The 21229-nt window shown below is 40.5% G+C and overlaps 2 protein-coding genes across 3 annotated transcripts; both read right to left on the bottom strand.

Annotated features, from left to right (window-relative positions):
• Positions 1–6826: 6826 nt before the first annotated feature.
• phlda3 (pleckstrin homology-like domain, family A, member 3) lies at positions 6827–10418 on the bottom strand. Its single transcript, XM_012856488.3, has 2 exons — positions 9630–10418; positions 6827–7255 (listed from the first exon to the last, which is right to left on the bottom strand). Exon 1 carries the CDS (start codon positions 10069–10071, stop codon positions 9637–9639), a length of 435 nt encoding a protein of 144 aa, XP_012711942.1. The 5' UTR covers positions 10072–10418; the 3' UTR covers positions 6827–7255; positions 9630–9636.
• A 458-nt stretch (positions 10419–10876) lies between these two features.
• Positions 10877–21229, bottom strand: csrp1a (cysteine and glycine-rich protein 1a). Of its 2 annotated transcripts, none has more exons than XM_012856469.3 (6): positions 20938–21229; positions 14771–14880; positions 14134–14302; positions 13926–14055; positions 13751–13847; positions 10877–11556 (listed from the first exon to the last, which is right to left on the bottom strand). In XM_012856469.3, the coding sequence occupies exons 2-6, from the start codon at positions 14877–14879 to the stop codon at positions 11480–11482; spliced, it is 582 nt and encodes a 193-aa protein (XP_012711923.2). In that variant the 5' UTR covers position 14880; positions 20938–21229; the 3' UTR covers positions 10877–11479. The 2 variants fall into 2 exon arrangements, with proteins under 2 accessions (XP_012711923.2, XP_021168541.2); XM_021312866.2 differs by lacking the exon at positions 20938–21229 and adding an exon at positions 17519–17554.

Genomic DNA, 21229 nt, shown 5'->3' with positions numbered 1-21229 from the left:
TTTTTGAGGTTATTAATGCAGTGTGTATATGAGTGTGTGCGAGCAGAATAAGAAATTAAAGGAGACATATAACGCAAAATCCGCTTTTTTAGCCCTTAAATGCATTTTGTTGTGCATTTGGCCGTCTCTAGGAATGCAGTAAAGTTGAGTGTTGTCTTCTGGGTGTTGCATAGATATATTTATAATATTTTTGGGTCATATTTTTCAAGCAGTTCAGTTTTCTCTATTCCCTATTACTTTTTTTTCAGCAATTACGTCTCGGTATTTGCTGTGGAACAGCAAAATAAGGTCATGGACTTTTGGCTAACCAATTTTGCGAATATGCCATTTTTATTTCTTGGTTTGATTTTGTTGTCCAAGCTTAAGGAGGCCAAAGTTACAAGTCAAAATAGTTGGTTGTTGTGTATATTAACCCACACAATAAAAGTTTTCTTTGCCACTATATAACTGTATCTCTGCTATCAAACTACAAAAATGGCTGAATGGGCTGGAGCGGAATGCTCTGCAACCAGGAGGGGGGTGGAGTGTGACGTGCCTCATTTGCATTTAAAAAGACCACCCCAAAATCACTTGCTCTCAGATGCGCCTCAGAACAGGCGCATAAGAGGACAATGACAAGGAATGACCAAATTATAGCAAAACTTTATTGACCACTTCTAGAAACAGTTACATTCATCAGTACGTCCGTAAACAGCACGCTGTTGTGTGACGTATCCTTCTGTTATCTGTACTTACTGGTCTTGAACCGTTCAGACAGCAGTATGACGGCAGTCACATTTAACAGTAGTATGAATAGTCCCCCGAAACAATCTGATTTCAGCAGAAAATTGGAACTGGTTATCAAGACTTGCATTGTGAACGTGGTCTTACTGGCATCCATGTTTGAAGGCTCCCGCCTTTTGCTAACATAAAGTACCAAATGCTGCGCTCTGAACCGAAGTAGTTCTGCAACGTACCTCTAGGTTTGAAAGGAGAAAAACTTTACCAAGACATTGTTGATTAAAAGGACCAATTGCATATAGGGAATGTTACTACCATCCACGACAAAAGAGAATGATTTTGGTTATTTTTACTGTAAAATGTCTTACTTATTTCTTCTTTAATTGATGTTCAAGTCAAAAAGACAGGAAGTGGTCAGTTTACACAGTGATGTGAAATACTATGTAATTGCATGAATGTGCCAGACAACAAGTGTGCAAATAATCATTATCAAAAAATATAGTCTTCAAGTTAAAGAACTGTGCAATTTGCACGAATGTCCAACCAAATGCTCCCTGACAAACTAAAACTGTCCAATAGACATTGGCATGTGAGAGACAGTGTAAATAGTTCTCAATCAGTTCAAGAACCTGTGGGACCAATAGTATGTTTGGACACATGTAACAGACAATGGACTGGGCTGGTGGTTTATTTGATTCTCAGTAGGGGTGATAGCACTCACAGCTTTGGGAAAGAAGCTGTTTTTAGGTCTAGTAGTTTTTAATTGAACATTCCTGAATCATTTATTTGATGTAAGTTGGACAAACAATGCAATGTTCTGGTAGGAGGAGTCTGTGCCTATACATTTGACCCTTTCTGGACACTTGTACCATAAATCATGTCTAGATCTTGCAGATGGCATCCCATAATCCCTTGTGCTGACCTCACCACCCATGCTAAATCCTTCCTTTCCAGTGCCGTGAAGCTCCCATACCACACAGTCAGGCTGAGACACAGGATGCTTTCAATTGTTGCCCAAAAGTTTATGAGCAGCTGAGCAATAAGTCCAGTCCATTTCAATTTCCTGAGAAATAAGAACCTTTGTTGGGTCTTCTTCACCAGGTGGGAGGTGTTCACAGTCCAGGAGAAGTCAGACACGATGTCAATGCCCAGTATCTTTATGCTGTCCACTCACCCCACCAACTCTCCATGTATGCAGAGAGGAGCATGTTCAGTCTTCCAGGACCTACTGTAGTCAACTATGACCTCCTTGGTCTTGCTGGTGTTCAGGATGAGATTATTCCTGGAGCACCACTGTGTCAGACTGTTGACCTCTTCTATGTAGTGAGTGTCATCATTGTTAGATATGAGACCCAACACAGTGGTGTCGTCTGCAAACATCACAACCTTGTTTGTGGGGTGGATAGCAAAGAAGCCCTGTGTGAAGAGGGTGATGAGGGCAGGGCAGAGGACACAACCCTGCAGTGTGCCAGTGTTGAGGATCAGTGGGGCAGATGTGAGTTTCCCTATCCTCACCACTTTGGACCTGTTGGTGAGGAAGTCAATGATCCAAGAGCAGAGAACTGCATATAGTCCCAGGTTGTGGAGCTTCAGTGCCAGCATGTCTGGAAGCAGGCATTGAAGGCTGAACTGAAGTTCACAAATAACAGGATGCTGCAGATGAGTCAGAGCCCTTTGAAAGATGGAAAGTGGTTTTAAATGGAAATTTTAGAGTTATTTTAAGGAGACAGGCTGAAATTTAGTTTACATGACATTTAAGCATAATTTAAACTTTACATTACAGGTGGGGATATCAGAAAGTGAAGTTGTCTGAAATGACAGAACAAACTAAAACAGGCAGTTGTAAAAGAAAACAAAACCAGATAGACAGCTGTGAAACTCACAAACTTAATGTCTTAAATAAGGGTGGAATCCAGAATATCACTTTTTAATTTTTATGTTGTTGTTTTTATTTGTTAGCCACTGTAGCACATTGTGGTTTGATGTCAAAAGTAAAGTGTATTACAAATAAAAAAGTACTATTATTATTATTATTATTATTATTTTATCTTTCTTCAGGTCCATATACCTCCCACTGGACAACCTCGGCTCCCACGTCTTACAGTCAGCAGTAAATCTCTTTACTGACTCTTAGTGTACATCCACTGACTGGACATCAAATGACTGGCTGTTCTGCCCGTTTGAACTAGTGATGCCATTCCCCAAATGCCACCTTAATAGCCAACAACTAATGATCCCCTACATCATAATTCATGATTTTTTTGTGTGAAATAAAAGCAAGGGGAGTCAAGGTTTTTATCCTGTGATGAGCGCTACAATAGGAATGCCTCCACTCTAGAACCGAAGGCAGCCATGATAAATTATTGATAAAGTTGAGGATCTGGAATGCTGAGGATCAGGGCCGAAGTGAAATTGTTCTTGAGCTCCTTGAAGGCTTGGTCCGCTTGAGGCAACCATAAAAACTTTGAAATTGGATAGGTTCAGATATGTAAAAGTGCAGCAATGGTGCACTTGAAGATCTCCCCCTATCCCAGGTGTGACGTTAAGGGGTCAATTTCTAAATAAGCCCATGCTTGTTTGGATGGGTTTCCCTCCCTGGGGAGTGGGCGACTGTGGGCGCCCACAGTCGCCTTGATGGGTTGAGTAGTTGTCTGGCAACCAGAAGGTTGTGGGTTCGATTCCAGCTTCCCCTTGCCACATGTCGATGCCCCCTTGGGCAAGGCACTAAACCCCAAGTTACCTACCGAGCTGCATCTCGGTGTATAAATGTGTGTGTGTTAGTGAGAGCGATTGGGTGAATGTGGCTATAGTGTACAGCGCTTTGGGTGGTCAGCATGACTGGAAAAGCGCTATATAAGTTCAGTCCATTTACCATTTCCCTTAATACATAAACTTATAATTCAAAAACACTTTTTAAAATTTACCCAGGTTAGCTGGGGTAATCAATTCATTTGATTATCTTAAATATTCAAATGCTACACAAAAGCAAAACCAAAAGAAATATGTAAGGGGGCAAATCCGTTTTTATACCGTCTGTTAGCAAGATAGCAGTTTCTCCATTTTACATTAAATGGGCGAGACTGACCTCTAGTGGATCAACACTGGAGAAGAGACTAATTTTTTTAAGTGGAATTTTAAGGAGTCAAAATTTGACAAACCCTCATTCTCCTTACACCAGAGCTGGATGGAGAACCTCAAAAATTACTCAAGTATGAGCTTCACTACCGTATTATATTTGTATTTAAGCAAAAGTAAAAAGTGGCTCTCCAAGAAGTTACTAAAGAAAGAGTAGAAAAGTATTTGTTAAAAAGAGCATTCAAGCACTGACTACTTTATTATAACATTTGATTAAATAATTAATGATGTTATCAGATAGATGAAAAAAAATACATTTATGTAAATAGTGAGATATTTTAAGGTCAGATATAAGATAAATAGTAAAAAAATGAGTAACACGTTCACAAAATAACAAATTCAGGCAGAACCAATACTTTTCAAAGTCAGATTTTTTTTAACTTATTAAACATACATACTTACAGTGGATATTGTACATGTTTAAACGGGGTAAAGTACTTCCAGTGACAATATGAACGGTTTATTGTATCTTCACTTGATTTTCACATGGCACAGCAGATAGAAAATAGCATTGAAACAATGAAGCTTGTATGCAAACAACAGGTTTCACTTGACCTCAAGGTGTGTGGTAATTTCTTTTGGTTAAAACAAGCTTGTTCTTCATTTAGTGAGATACTCATAGTAGGTATAGGAGCAATACATTTTACTCAATTAAGAGTACTGTTACTTCAAGAGCGTGTTACTTCAGAAAAAGTAAAAAACTAAGGTGCATTAACACTAAACCTAGAGTTTTTTTTTTTATTTACTAAAGTAAATTTCAATGAGTAAATGTAACTAATTACTACCCAACTCTGGCTGTAACATTGTGTTGGTTTATGTGACTGCATGTTAGTGCACATTCTGGATTGTGCAAAGTAAGCCAAGCCTGCAAGAGCGTCTGAAAAGAATTTCCCAGTGACGCGATAGTCCACGCTCTCACGTAAGAGCACGAGTTCAAGAGGGTACTGCAAACCACCGAGCACACATTTCAGCATCTGCCACAGCCTGGTCCACATATTTGTGTGAGTATTTACACCTGTCTCTGAAACAGCGTCACAACGCACATGGTTTGGTATGAAGACCCGTCAGTGTGCGTCTCCCTGCTCTTTGTGCTGCTCTTCGTCCATCGTTGATTCATGCTGTGAAGGCTTGCTTCGGGGATTTCCACAGTAACGAGAGAAGTCACAACACAGCCCAGCCTTTATTCACGAAGAAAACACACACACACACACACACACACACACACACACACACACACACACACACACACACACAACAAGCCTTAAATGAACAATAAAAGTGTGTCTTGCAAACCACAATCTGCTGATGCTTGGGCCTTACTGAATTTCCTATTGGGTTTGCTGTTATAGGGTGGATGTTTGCATGCACGTGCCTCAGGCTCACCCTGCTCCTCATTAGTCCTGCACACAGCTCTGAACAAAAGGTGTCCTCACTCTGGCAGACACGCAACTCCACGTTCTGCATTGTTGTGTATGCGGACAAATGTGGAGGGGGGTTTCCTGGAGGCAAAACTACTGCTTGACCGGAAACAGCTGAGCTTATAATTAAGTAGTATGAACATAAAATAGGCTGCAGTTGTTGTTTAGAATGAACAGATGCACATCCAGATGCAGATTCAGTGGCTCTCAAAAGTGAAAACATCCCTGTTAAAATTGCAGGGCTGTGAAACTTAAAAAAAAAAAAAAAGCTAGAACAATGATTAATCATCCATCTTTTAGGAGGTAAAATGTGAAAAAAGGTAATATGAAAAGCAACTTGGAGTGCGCATAATGTTGAACTAAAACTTTGTTGAAGCACCTTTGATTTAATTTCAGCGTTGTTTTTCTTATTTAGTTCACACCTTCCATCAATTATAGAGACCCTAATTAAGCTGAAGTATAGTTCAGCCATGCTAGTGTAATTTCTCCGACATGTGCATCCTTTTGCTAGTGACATGGTTAGCACATCCAAAGTCAAATTCTTTGTTTGTACCCACAAACCTGGAGAATAAAGTTGATTCTGATTCTAAAAGCGGTCACAAATGATCTCAATGGACAAAGGTAGCAGTGAGGAAAAGAGTACACTGCATTTGTTACCATTACAGTGCAGTGAACATAGTCATCAATTATCAAAGGGAATATTGGACCAAAATAACCAAAACAGAATGTTTTTTTTCTCCCAAGATGATGATGATGATGAGAGCACCACACTGAAGCTGGTCAGGGAGGCCGCCAAGAATCTGACAAGAACTCTGAAGAAGCCGCTGGGATTTTATACAATTACTAGTTGTTTTCCACATATAACAATGATCTCCTGTGTCCTCCAAATGTCTGGACAGAGAGAGATTGCTTACAGGAGCATTCCTTTCACAAGAACACATTCAGGTTCCAGCTAAAATCTCACAAAACATTGTGAGAAGATATTTACATCTGGAGAAATGAATCTGGGACGTTTAGGCCACTATTCAAAAAGATTAGCACATCACAAAAAAAAAGAACACCACACTGGGAGTGAAACATGCAGGTAGCATTATTGACATGTTCTGTGGTTGCTGATCTTCAGATTTAAATTACATTTTTATCCACGTGGATACAACTGTGAGCAGTTCTAAATACCTGTCTGGTTTGAGTAATTTTACATGTCGGCTAGAAAAAAAGAGTCACATTTTCACAGTGAGTCTAAGCATACATTCAAATAAAAAAAAATGACTTACTTCACTAGCGGGAAAGTCAAGTTTTGATAAGGTCCTAGCAGACTAAAATCTGGAATGCCTCCACACTCATGCATGCAGGAAATAGCGCCTTAATATTTTTATGTTCTCCCCCTAGACAAAATTAGTTTTGTTTTTCAGTAGAACTGTTATGGATATATGCCCCATTAAAGGTGGAAAGAACTTTGCAGTGATTCATCTTCAAATCTCAAAAACCAGTAATTTTAATAATGGAGTCCAGACTTCTGAAGGCCACTATAAAGAAAGAAGTTTTACAGAAAGTTGCTTAAAGAATGAATTTATTTATAATACTGTACATCATATCGGTAAACACATTTAGGAGAATTTGCCACAAGTTTCTTCTTCATGTTAAACTTCACGGGGACCACGATGCTTCTACTCCAGTTTCAAAATCATTTAAAGGGACGTTTTAATATTTTGTAACAGTAAGGCACAAAGGGTAAATACATGTTCAGCTCAACAGTTCCTCGTGTTTTCATCTTGCAGGAGTCTCCGAACAGTTAATCTATAACAGACGACTACTGCCATCCACAGTGAATACTTCAAGCAGCGTGCTCTCGTGTCCTACGATCCATAGTTGCTGTTGGGTTTTCCGCACATCCCAGGATGCTGTGCAGCAAAGAAACAAAACAGTGGACGTAAGGGTCCCTCCTCAACCTCAATTAGTTCCAAACGCTGGAGATACGGAGCCTGGAGAAAAAAAACAACAGAAAAACAATTTAAAGGTCTACTACCTAGATGCTATTTTCAACATTGAGGCAGCTGATGATCCGCAACAGTGTGTTCACTTTTTTTTTTTTACGCTGTTACCACAGCTACACAGTTAATTTGAGCACTTGGCTCCGGCGAGCTCGCTTAAGGAAGCATTGCTGTGGATTCCTGATCTGTGAGCTCATAGTTCAGACTTTCAGACTCTTGGTTCATTCGAGGTTTCAGGCACTGGTTTCTGTAAATAACTAGAAAGTGACATGAATTTTGAAAACTGGGGAAAAGGGAGAGGGGAGGACACACACATTGCTGTGCCTATATTTTCCTTAAAATACACTTAAAAAAGAAGTGTGTGTGTCTCAATGTGTGTGTTTAAAAATACTCTAGTGCCTGGTGAGGGAGAGGCAAGCAGATGTTGTTCTGGAGGCTCGCATTGCATCGTAATTATGTCCTCAAGTAAGAGTGGTTTGTGTCCTCAGAAGACTGATGACATAGTAAAGAAACCCTGAGATGAATGAGGGGGAGTGACTGGAACATCTAAACACTGTGGATAACCTCAGCAGGAACTTAGATAGATACTGTCAAGACACGTGATACCCTTATTCCTAAGTGTCTGGGTGTTTTTATTCAAATAAACTGTAGGGTGCTGCAGAGTTTGGTGGTTTTTAGGTTGTTGGCAGCAGGACTTCTGATATTAAGAAGAAGAAGGGTTGGCTAATTATACGCATCTGATTCAATTAGGTGTTTACGTCTCAAGTTAGTGGCTTGGATAAATAAAACAAACTTTACTTTAAAGTATCTTCAGAATACCAAGGTCCTGTCCAGGGTGTACCCTGCCTCTCGCCCATTGACAGCTGGAAATAGGCACCAGCCCCGTCGCAACCCCATGAGGGTGTTAGAAGATGGATGGATGGATGGATAGAATAGCAAGTATTGGCCAAAGTGCTGCACATATAAAATACATAATGAAATAAAATACATGAAAATTAGAATTTACATAAAAGCAGAAATAGGAATAGAACCCTTTATACCTGGGACGATATCCCAGGATGGGCTTTTGAAATTTCCTGTCAAACTGACAGTTTGGAAAGATGAAGGATTTAAATAACAAAATCTGTTAAAAATAACGTTTCCTAACCACTAACATTTTAACTCATACCTTTCCTACTGTTGAGTCCCTCTAAAATGATGCCAGCGAAAGTGTTCAAATGACCATCATTCTCTAACGCTGTATGGAAGACATAGTAATATAGAACTGCTCCTCCCTTCACTACTGTTCAGGTTCCTGGAAGAGGGCAATTACAAAATTGACATTAGCCATGTTTCCATCCAATTGTAGTGCAAGTCGCAAAAAAGCAAAAGCTAATGAGACGTGTCTCCATTGACTGGTTTGGAGCGAATTAACCAGGGTACGCAAAGCCTGTTTTCGTAAGAAGTTAACCTTACGAATGCCTGTAATAAACAGGAAGTAGAGGTTGCAAACTAGCATGGGCCACACATCTAAAAACAGGAGAAGTTTACAGGAATGTGTTGCTATCAGGAACGTTGTAGTTGTTCTGTCGCGTCAGCTAGTATTGGCGATGTCACATGCTGTCCGGAGACATCGAGAAAGAAATGAAATTCTACGTGTGTTATGGAAATATAACATAGGCGAAACAGCTGATCAGTCACGTGAGGTAAATAATCGCTACGTCAGAACGTATTCTGCAAATGTGTTTCCATCTCTCACTTTGCGCATGAACTCTTTTTCGCAAAAGCCAACAACCACCTCAAGCAAGTGTCAACGTTTTGACCAAATCGAGGAAGTTATTTTGAATTCCCATCAATCTTTTCTAATCAAATATTTCAAAATCCACATAAAAAACGTTGATGAACACACGGCTATTGTACGCCCCCACCCTTATAATGCGGGCCCTGGGCAACTGCCCTTAATAGCCCCAAGGAAACCTATCAGGGCCCTATGTTAAACATGTCTTCTATATCTCTGATGCCACAGATTCGAACTCGAAGCTTCAGGTCCATCCATCCATCCATCCATTTTCTGACCCGCTTAATCCCTCATGGGGTCGCGGGTGCCTATCTCCAGTGTTCACTGGGCGAGAGGCAGGGTACACCCTGGACAGGTCGCCAGTCTGTCGCAGTCCTTCAGGTCCTCAAACCATAATTTGTTTTCCAAAGGAGATATGTGTGTGTGTATATATATATATATATATATATATATATATATATATATATATATATATATATATATATATATATGTAACTCCAATTGTTCCCTTGAGCAGTGCATATATATATAAATAACATAAAAGCTTACTCAAACCACTAAGTTGACCTCCATCAGTGTTAGCCTTACCATCCAGTCAGAGCGCCTCATCCTCCCCGGTGCTGCCTAGAGGTGGCGAGTACATATACCGGTTTCTCCCGGTCCGCAGGGCCTGCTGGTTCTTGTAGCGGACCAGAGCCAGGGCGATCTCCGCGTTCCACAGCGTGCCCTCCTGCGCGCACCTAAAGTCTATCTCCTTTCCTTTAGCCATGACCACGGTGAAGTAAACCATCCCTCTCTTGTACTCCACGCACTCCACCGTCTCCATGCGCTCGAAGCGCAGCTCCTTGGCTCTGGAGCTCCACGCCGACCCCGGAGCGTTATCACCGCCGCCGCCGCTGCTGCTTTTGCAGCTGTGCAGGCGGAGCCCTTCCTCCGTGAGCACGCAGCGCTTCTTCTTCCACAGCTGGAGAAGCCCGCTGCTGCGCTTCTCCAACAGCCCGTCTCTTATCACTTTCACCGGGAAAGACATGATGGCCTAAACCGCACGAAGAGACTTAAAACACTGCGTCTAGTCTTCGGCAGATGAATCCATTAACTTGAGTTTAAAGCCCCTCACGAAAACATAGCGACTTCGAGCAGCCTGACTGTAGGGACAATAAAAACGGCTGAGGTTTCAGCCCACTCACACTGACAGCTCACCGTGGAGGTTGGCTGGCTGGTCTGGGCGGATGTGTTCGGACATGCCCGGCCCGGCTCCTCTGTGTGTGTGCGGGTGTGTGTGGACCTTCTGAGCAGCAGCACCCCGCCTCCTGGCTGCTGACGGATAGAGGCGAACCGGACGGTTTATGCAACTCTCCTGTGCCCGATGCGTGCGCGTGAGAGGGTCGGTGTGAGTGCGCAGTGGTACAGGTGCGTGGGTTCGTCACACTGGCCGCGTGGCAATTAAATAGCCCCATTATTCGAATGAAAGCATAACATTTAATATATGGTTTAATGCATGCTGCTCAAAGCAGCCTTGTATTTTTTTTCTTTTTAACAGAATTTCTATATTTCTAATTTCTATATCTATAAAAACGTTTTTTATAAAAAGGGAAAAATATGACACTGTTTTATTATCATCATTTCCACACATCAGACTTAATACTGCCTGAAAGGTTACATGATGAAGACACGATCGCAATCCAAACACCAACAATACATGATACATCTTTCTCACAATTTGACATTAGAGATTTGTTTCCATTTTAAAGACGCAGGGTGACCACGTGAGCAGCATGAGGAGGTGTCACTGTCATGTTATGAGGTAAAAATGAATAAAATGTAAAGAGGGCACATTTTTAAAATCTCAATACTTCCACACAACCTGGCCCCCTTTATTAATCTGTTTGTGAACATGTGCAAATACAGATTTGTTTACAGCATAAAGTCCCTTAAAATTATGATAATAAAAAAAAATGAATTTTTGAAGCAAAAGCATTTCATTTGAGGTCTGGAATGCACGGACAGGGAGCATTTAATACATTTTATTTCAGAATTTTCATGAAACGAAAACATCTCACTCTCATTGCAACGTTAAAAGTTAAGTCAGCTAGGAATAGAAAGTGGATTGTATAGCTATAAAGTGTCATACAGAAAGAATGTTGGCCCTTTCCAAGCCTAAACATCTATAGTCCTACTCTCATTTGTTTATGGAGCGAGACGCCTATTTTCTCTCGGTGCCAAAAGGTTGTGGCTAACTATTCTATTACCAGTAAGAAAAGAAAAAACATGGATTAGGATTAAATAGCATTTGCAATCTTTGTGTTTGTTTCGTGGCTTTTAGAGGTTTTCTAATGCAGTGTTGGATGAAGGATGCTCCCTCCATCTCAATGGCAGCAGCCCGCCCTCTGCAGGCATGGAAAGCAGCTCAGTAGGATGGCAACACGCCTCACTGGTCCTCACTGGGTGTGCGCCAACGCCCCGGCTCCCAGTCCATACCCAAACCCCTTGGGACCGAAGTTTTTGCCGTAACAGCCTGTTGGAAGTCAAAAACAGTGTGCCATCACTTTCCACGCTTCAGTATCAATGTCACATTGCTGACTGAAAGCTGCTTGGCTATAAAAGACCTTGAGCAACAACCTTTTTATTGGTATGTTGCGGCTCAAAGCAGACATTCACCTTTGCTTTTCACCCACTGTAATGGCCATATTTATTGCCACCTCCTGAAGGTTTTGTAAAAGATCTTTAAACTAAATTCATATTCTATTGTAGTAGAATAATCTCACATTGTTTTTTAATACAATATTTAATTTGCTTGCACTCAGAGGAGAGAAATAAAACAACTACGTAGCTTTTTTTTCTCTTAAAATAACCATTTGGACAATTATTAGTTCCCCTGACTATCTCTATGATTTAAATTAAACTGTGATTAAATTTATATTTTACTTTAAGATTATTTGAAACTCCTAATTAGTAATCCACAACTTGTGGATTACTAATTAGGTATTCCTGAAATGTGACATGACATTGAGATCATTTTTTTTTTTTTTTTAGACACAAGGTCGTAGGTTGGATAAGGACCCATAATTATCCTACCACCAAACACTCTGAGGATATTAAGGAACATAAAAAATATCCAAAGTTCACTGTTAGAAAAATGCAGCCATTAGTGGCATTTTAAGGTCACCAAGTCTCCCTATCAACCATCAGACACGAGCTGCATGCAGTACTGTTGTTTGGACAAGTCTGCTATTGGAAAAAAAAAAGTTTGGTTCTGTGATGCTGTGGGCAATTTTTTCATCATTCAAATGCCTTATTGACCTTATTAGAGCAGGTTTAATACTGGACGCTTTAAAATAGTGGAAGTTTTTATATAATAGTTAAAAAAACATGATTGACTCCACCGGTGACCTGCAAATGGGTCATGACTTAGTCTTGGCAGAATGAGGATGCCAAACACACGGATATATCAACACAGAGATGGTTCACCAGTTCCCTGACCTCAATCCATTAACAAAACCTGTGGAGTGAGTTGACGAGAAGAGGTTTTGAGAGGACTCAGAACTTTAGACAATCTGTAAAAGCTTACAGTGGCAAAGGTTCCTCGTCAGACATGTTTTTTTTACCTTTATATTCATGGAAGTGTATCTTGATGTTTTCAACACAAAACACGTTTGTTTATGAAACTGCACATAATTGTTTAAAGGCCATTACATATGTTTTAACGCTGTCATTGTTGCTGTGTACTTAAAGATAACTGTCTGCGTAAGTGAGCCCCCTGCTGTTCCATTATGTTTATTACAACTCACTTTCAAGGAAAAGAAGATGTGGTGTGGCTTAATCAACTGTGATGATGCCAGCGCCAGCTATGTTCTGATAGGGAGTCTTATTATGAAGCAATTTCCACGCAATATTTATCGTGCTCCTAGCACTGTTTGACATCGATTTCTGTCTTACAGATGGTCTCGGTTATGTTTGTGATCGGGTGAAGCCTGGACAGCCTCTGTCCCGGTGTGTGTCGTTTTTCTTTCTTTCTTTCTTTCTTTCTTTCTTTATATATATATATATATATATATATATATATATATATATATATATATATATATATATATATATATATATATATATATATATATATATATATATATATATATATATACTAAAGACGTAAGATCAATCAAGTTTGGTTCTTAATGTGTTCTGTCATGATACTGCAATAACCAACTCAGAGCAAAAGCATTGCAATTTTGTGGAAATATGTACATACAGCCACAAGTTTTGTTGTTGAAGCAACTTTTCTTATTAATACAGGACGTGGTTAAAAGCTCATAATAGACACATATTGTAGCTGCTTTATCATTATGGATCATTCTTTGTAGCCAGTTATTTGTCTTTGTCTTCACTTTTTCTTACTTTGTATGGATTTTTTTTTAAAAATCATTGAAAATTTGTCTTGTTTAAAAGAAAGGTGTAAACCTACATTATGTTGCATTTAATAATCTATTTGACTCAAATGTTCAATGCATATCTCTTTTGATCGACAGCCAAAAAAAGAAGATTATGAGATTACATCATACAATATTTCAACTATTGATTAATGCCTGAACTGTCAGAGAGGAGTGCTCCTTCCATACCCACATGCGGTTATGTTGTCTACACACAGATGGTTTCTCTATGAATTTAAAGCTTGGTAAAAGCAGCATTTTTTGACTTTGTTACATGGATTATACCTTTACAGTAGATTTCCCCCTCCTTGTCAGCTAGTGTGGTTGACTCAAGGCTTTTCCCACACGTGGCACAGGTGAAGCATCCACTCTTGTGCCAGGCCTAGACAGAAGTGGATAATAAATATTAAATGGTCATACTTTGGATGCACGAGCGTCTGCATATGGGAGGTTTTCTTACACTCCCTGCTCCGATCACTTTCTCAGCAGCATAGACAGCCTTGCCGCAGCGAGGGCACTTGTCTGACCCTCCGAACTTCTGAGCCATCTTGGACGGGTTAGTGTTGGTGGTCGGGCGATGAGGGGCGGGTCTGACGGACAAGGAGGGCAAAACTGTTTGACGAAGAGCTTTAAGCAGACATCCAGAATTGAGTTTGTGTGTTACTCACGCTTCCTGCTTGATGCCCAGTGATTCTCCTTTGTCCGTGCTGAGGGTTCCGGCACCCTGACCATACCCGTAGCCTTTTGGCCCATACTTCTTGCCGTAGCATGCCTTGCAGTAGACTTCGTCCATATGGACCGCTACAGTTGTGCTGTCCAAGTTCTTCCCACACACCACTGCACAAATATATTCACATTCTCAGACGGTCAGAAATGTATATATTATTGTTTTGCATATTTGTGTGGTCTTAATGTGTTTAGACAGGCCCCAAACCCCTTCCTAATATGGCGCAGCTTTTCTGAAGAAGCCTGCACTCATCGAAATTCCTTAGCAGGAATGTTTGATAAGACAAATATCTACGCAGACCTCCATGAACCTACACTGATGGTCTGATCGTGCAGCCGCAGTTTGAGGTCAAACGTTTAAAATCACAGTGGCGGGCATCTTCATTCCTTAAAAAAAAAAAAGCTAAAAATACATTCTGTCATGTTTTCTTTCATTTAATTTTAAGAAATTAGCTTGGTTGGAGTTTCCAGGTGTGGTTATTGTGCCACGAAAGAATGATTCAGGGCAATAATCAAAGGGAATCGGTTTAATGGGTTTTCACGACTACAATCAGAGGAAACAGCAGACTGTGTACTCACTGCACAGGAAGCAGGACTTGTGGAAGCTCCGCCCATCACACAGGACTTCCTCTGCAAAGTAAACCGTCTTCGAACAGCGGCCACACTTATTTCCTCCTCCCAAAGGCATCCTTGGAAATGGAAGAAAACTGACATTAGACACTAAACCCAGAAGGTAATCAGCTTGATGTTTGCACCTGCGAGATGGTGGTGGTGATTTCTTTAATGAACAGATTCCCACTGAAAATAAAACACGGCTGGGTAATGAAATATGGATTCCTACTGATGGATTGCGCAATATGCAAACTTTTTTTTTAAAAAGTGCTATGAAGAAAACAACTACAAAGTCTGCTTTTTAGTGTATTTGGATTGATGACATCACAAGATCCACAAGAACCAAACTAATTAACTGGTAATAAGATTCTAACATAGATCCTGAAGCTTTCAAGCTGAAGACTGAAGACAGTATTCTGTTCATGGCCTGCGTCTAGTTTGTCACCGATGACCCCCCAAAGCCACGGTGGACACTGCCACTGATGGTGAATCAGAGGAAAACACCCTAACATGTTTACTGCAGTAGCAGAAATGGTGGGGCTAACGACCACAAGTAGTGATATGCAATTATTTAGTTGGAAAATAAAAGGACTTTGATTCCCCCCACTCTGGTTTTCTTTCATCACAGGTTAGTTTAATAGGTTTTTATTGTGGGCAAATTCTCCTGACGGTGTTCTCGCAAAAAATGTGCTGCAGCCCTCCAGGATACTAGTTGACACCGATGAAGGAGAAATACGTTTAAAAACTTTTAAATAAAAAGGAACGGCAGAAAAGAAAATACAAATTTAAATATTTCAAGCATGAGCTGTTGCCTTATGTGATGTCGCTAGATTCATGGAGGCTTTACAAAATAGAAAAAAAGAGAAAAACTGGCCCTATGTTGTTCTTAAGGTGACAAACTATCTCACGTGAGTTTGACGAATTTTACAAAGGTCTGATTGGTAGATCTACATTTGTTATTTTTTGTTTGTTTTTCTTCCAAGAGATCATGCATCAACAAGCTGATGACTTAAAAATTCTGGCACTTTAAGGAAATTATACTCATTTGCTAACTGCTCTCTGTTGGGAAACTCTTTTAAAAAGAAAAAAAAAAAAAAAAAAAAAAAAAAAACAAGATCCAAAGTTACATCTCATTTTTTCCCATGGGAAACTGTTTATTACTCAATTTCATTGCCCAGCGAAAGTACAGAAAGAAGTTGTCTGATGGACTATTACATTCCTTCACAAAACCCTTTATATGAAACACATTTGAATTTCTATATTTGGTTGTCTGTAATTCTGGTTTTATTCAAGACTGTAATTTCCTGCCTCCTTCGCAGAAGCCAGGTTTACTGTGGCTTCTGCAAAGGAAAAGCTGACATGTAATGGAAAGTTTGAAAAAGTTGGGCCAAACGGTAACAGATGAAAGTACCTCTGTTGGAAAAATTGACACGGTCAGCGCGTGAACCTAACAGGAAAGCATGACTTTCTAAAGACGTTTAAAGGTTTTCAGAATCTAAACGACTCTGGCGTCCAGCCTGTTTCCACCCTGAGCGTTTCCCGTCACGACCCTCCCAATCAATCCTTGTGTAGCCACTTCCACATTCCGGGCTGTGTAAACCCTCCCACCTCTCTCTGCCCTTTGTTCACATCATGTTGCGAGTGTCTGTCTTGTTTTTTCATCCATCTGTCTTGTCTGTTTGTTTATTTAAGAAGGATAACAGCTCAGTATGTATCTAGTTGCACAAATATCACTTCCTTTTCTCTAACCATTTAAGGGAGCAGAGCTCTTTAGTCACTTCCTATCACCCTAAACACATTTCCTGTTTTATCAGAGCAAGTCATTCCATAATTAACTCCAAAGCCAGAGAAACTGTCTGTATTCGAAAATGGAAATATGGCACTCCCAAATCAACATTGTACTTTTAAAATGCTTGAATATAATCTCATTTTAGATTGTTATATCCCAGCTACATGTGAAGCTGGAATGTTTTCTTGCCTTAATGTCGATGTTCCGTCTGGGGAAGGATCAAACTACTCTTTGTTGGATTAGTTTGCTGGGTTTGATTAAAAATGGCCTCATGTTTTCCTTAAACTATATTCTAGCGTCTAGCACGGTTGATTTGGTAATAGATCCAGACCTATTTGGGGAAGCATAGAACAAACAAAGAGGTAGAGGGTGTAAAACGTAGAAACCAAAATGCCCTTCAGTGGTCAGGTAATTACTGACAACTGAAGCTTGTGTATCTCACATAAAAAAAAAAACGCGCTGGATGCCAGTAAAATCAAGTATTTCAGGAATGTTTTTGCTCTAAACAGGAAAAGAAAATTAGCTTCTCAGAATTCCAAGAACAACAAGCCTATAACGGAGAAGCTCTTGTTACTGGTAACACTTTTTACTGTGGTAAAGAGCATCTTTGCACTTTATTTAAAGCACTTTAACTAGGACTATATTAAGCACCACACTTTAAACAAGACTTCAACATCAACAGCCATTTACACAAAAGATGTTTTAAGTATTTCGTGAATATTTATTCAGTATTTTAATAATTGGCATGTTGCCTTTTGTTCATGGCCGCTCCTATTTAAGAAATGCTGGGGCTGCCTGTGAAGAAAGTTGTTACTTTGAGCAATTCAGATCTACTGTTTAGTAAACCTTGGCAACTGTTTATGTGTAAACTCTAGTTATAAAAGTCTGGGTATAGAGAAGTTGCTTGTTAAGTTATGATTATTCACCTTTCTTTTCGGTCTCCTCCCCAGGGTGTTTGGGCAAATGCTTCCCCAGCTATTTGGACACCATTTAAAGGTTCTGGGATAGGCAATGTGATATAAGAGAGCGTGGGGAATTTCAATGCATGGGTTTTGGTGTTTTCATGACAGTGTTGAGGTGTAAGTTGAAAATATTAAACATTTAATTCTTAATAGTAAACAGCAAAATGTATATATTTGTATATATTGAAGTATAAGTTGTGTGTTTATATATAGGAATGATAAAGTAAACCCCCCTGTGAGTAAATTTTGGTTTGGTCCTAAAAACAGATGAGACTATTTAAGTTATTAAAGAAACGTGATGTTTTTGTTGCTGTTGGACAGCCTCGCATGACATTAATTGTGGACATTCTCATTTGTCATACGGCAATTGTGCATTACAACAAAATTTGTCTTCTGCCTTTAACCCATCAGCCTTAGGGAGCAGTGGGCTGCCTAAAGCACCCGCGGAGCAATCTGTGGATAAGGGTCTTCCTCCTCAGGGACTCTTTGTGGCAGTCTGCAGGGTTCATACCAGGTACTTGCAGCCTTCTCAGAACGCAAGTGTGCTGCTTTAAACACTAGGCCACCACTCCCACTCAAACTTATTGTTCATCAAGTTGTGCTAAATGTGGACAAATAAACACCTGCTGTTTCCACCATACTCTGCCTCAGCCTTCATCTCAGTAAGAGGTGTCCCATTCACGCTATAGAGAGGAGATGACTAGAGGTGAAAAATCACCAGGCCAAGAGTTGGAGCCTGTTAAAGCTTTATCTGATCTAGAGGCCAAAATGTCTTCCAACTTGTCCTCCAGGTTAGTAGCTGCCATGGCCTCTAGATCAGATAAAGCTTTAGCCCCCCACAGTGTCTGAACTATGTGAAAATGAATCAGATGGTAGAGATGTCCTGGTGACCACTGGTTCCAAGTCTACAATTCAACCAAAATGTCTTCCCTTATCACCAGATAAACCTTTTCTAAGCATGTTTGTGAGGATGATCCACAGATGAGTGGTCTGTTCATCTTGTGTCCTTGTTGACAGGAAAAGCCTGCACAGGTAACATTCTCATGGACTCAGCAGACTGTGAACTACGACAAAGTGAAAGAGGCAATCTTGGTGAAATTTAAGATCACTTTTGGCACTTATTGACACTGTTTCAGATCCCTGAATGCTGAATCAAGTGAGAGCCCATGTGAACTCTATGTAGGACTGAAAGCCTTATTTTGGTTACACCTGAAAAATCGAATGTGCAAGAAATATCCAATAAGATAATTGTGGAACAGAGTTTGGAATGGTTAACCCAGAGCTTGAGATCTGGATACAGGAGAGTGACCCAAAGATGGCAACTAGCCTCGCAAAGGATTTCACGTCAACCAGGAAGGGAAGCAAGAGCAACTATTTTGCTCAGGAGACCCACTGAGCCAAACCAAGTATGTCCACTGATCAGGGCTCTGCTTGAGTTCAGGCCAGCAATTCTTCTAGTTCTAGGTAGCTCCCTTCCCAAAGACATCATAATGCTAAAAGTAATTTCCCAATTCTATAGTTCAAGATATCACTTCAATATCTTTGGCCATACACAGCACTTTGTCCCTGCTCTTAAATCCCGGACACAAGCCATTGGTCCCAGTCAGGCTGCCCTACCTTTGATTTGCCTACCAGGATGTCCTACAGCTTTCCACCAGCTACTCACCCTTTGAACTATTGTACAGCAGCAGAGTGAGGTGCTCATTAGAGCTGCTGAAGGACTACTGGGAAGACCCCGAGTTGGAGGAGGAAAACATTACAGCATATGTCATCAACATGAGACAGAGGTTGGAGGAATCTTCATCATTTGCACAGGGGAACATGAAAATAGCTCAACAACATCAAAAGACCCGGTTTGATCCCTGAGCAAGAGAGGGGATCTTTCTTCCAGGACAGAAGATACGATTACTGCTTCTCATCCACCAAGCTGCAGTCAAAATGGCATGGACCATTCAAGATCACAAAACAAGTGAGCAAAGTCATTTGTGAAAAAAGTAGAGTCTGGATGTTGAGATAAGGGTCATGGTGTGACATATCCATTTCACAGCCTCAGGATCATGTATGCAAATCATGTAGGGAAGGGAAAAAAACAGTTTTTTCACATTGTTGGAATCTATGTAGGTTCTGCTGGAGATTTATTTATATTAAAAGTGAGTTTGCCTTTCCACAGTCACCCCATTGAATGCTATTTATGAAGGATTGTTGCAAAGTTGAAGACTTGGAGCAGTTAAGTGTCTGCTGTTGCCACATGCTAATTTAGCGTGAGGAATCGCTGTAGGTCAGACTGGGTTTCCATCCATCCATCCATCCATTTTCTAACACATTTATCCATTGTGGGGTCGCAAGGGGTGCTGGTGCCTATCTCCAGCTGTCAATGGGCGAGAGGCGGGTTCATCCTGGACAGGTCGCCAGTCTATCACAGGGCAACACAGAGACAAACAGGACAAACAACCATTCTTGCACACACTCACACCTAAGGAGAATTTAGAGAGGCCAATTGACCTAACACAGACTGGGTTTTCTTAGATTGAAAACTTTTTATCAACTTGCAAAATAAACTGAACCGGACTGCATTGTTTTATAATTGTTTGTAATTTACTTAAAATCTCATTAGATGATATAAATTGGATTTGTTTGTTTTAATTGCCTGGTAACTGTTTTGAATCAGCGCTATATAAATAAAGAGAATTTAACTGAATTACCTACATTTCCGAAGCTAAGATCCACTGAAATTTTAAGGACAGCTCTTAGGTCATATACTATGAGAACAGAGTACCAAAGGACAGTAACCCTACCATTGGGTTTTGTATCTTACTTCTGTTCCTCAGGCTAGACTATCCCTGTACAACAACACATCTGATTTAAACCAGTGGGTCAATAACAGTCCTCCGCTCATCTCAGTGACCTGATGAACAGATCATTGTAACAGGAGCCGATGCAGGATAGTGGACCCAGAGGATCAGGGCTGGAAAATGCTGATTTCTACAATCTTGGTATTGAATTTCAGCACATGTTGGTGGTTTAACGCAAGTTTAGACAAGTAGCTGCACATACAGTTATGTGGGAACGCGTTCGTAAAACAGAGGGAGTGAGAGCAGGTACAAATCAGGAAGTTTGCTCACAAATTACATGTGGCTTCTTGTGACCTTAGTGAGATGACTTCCTCTTGTTTGCTGCTTTATATACGTCAGCGCTTTGTTACTAGTCGCAGTAACTTATCACTGCGACGCCCGCGTACTCCAGTGGTTTGAATTTAAATCATTCTTGCGTTTTTTCCCCCCCAACAGGCATGAGTACGTTATTGGAAAGAAAGTCTTTGAAGCTGGAAACCAACATAAAAAAGAAGATATACATATATGCTAGCAAAACAAAATCCTACTCACCTAGAGTTGGTAGGTGCTGTTGGTCTAAAATGTGGGGTGAAATCAAGTTGAATGCAGCCTCAACGCAGGAGGGTGTGTTCAGGAAACCAGTCGTCCAAAGTGGCACACAATAACTGCCTTTTAATTTAAGAGAAATGTGGTGCCCATAGGTTTCACTGAAATTCCCAGTGGTGGAGGTCAGAGCACAGAGCGGTTTTGTGCTTCTCTTCTGCGTCTGTCCAGATGTGCAGAAAGGGAGGAGCCTCGGTTGTTGTGGCTTCAATGTGCAAAGCACTGAGGAAGAGAGAAGTTT

The sequence above is a fragment of the Fundulus heteroclitus genome, chromosome 1 (genome assembly GCF_011125445.2).
Source record: "Fundulus heteroclitus isolate FHET01 chromosome 1, MU-UCD_Fhet_4.1, whole genome shotgun sequence".
Lineage (NCBI taxonomy): Eukaryota > Metazoa > Chordata > Actinopteri > Cyprinodontiformes > Fundulidae > Fundulus > Fundulus heteroclitus.
Note: the sequence above shows the minus strand (reverse complement) of the source record. Positions and strands in the feature narration are given on the sequence as shown.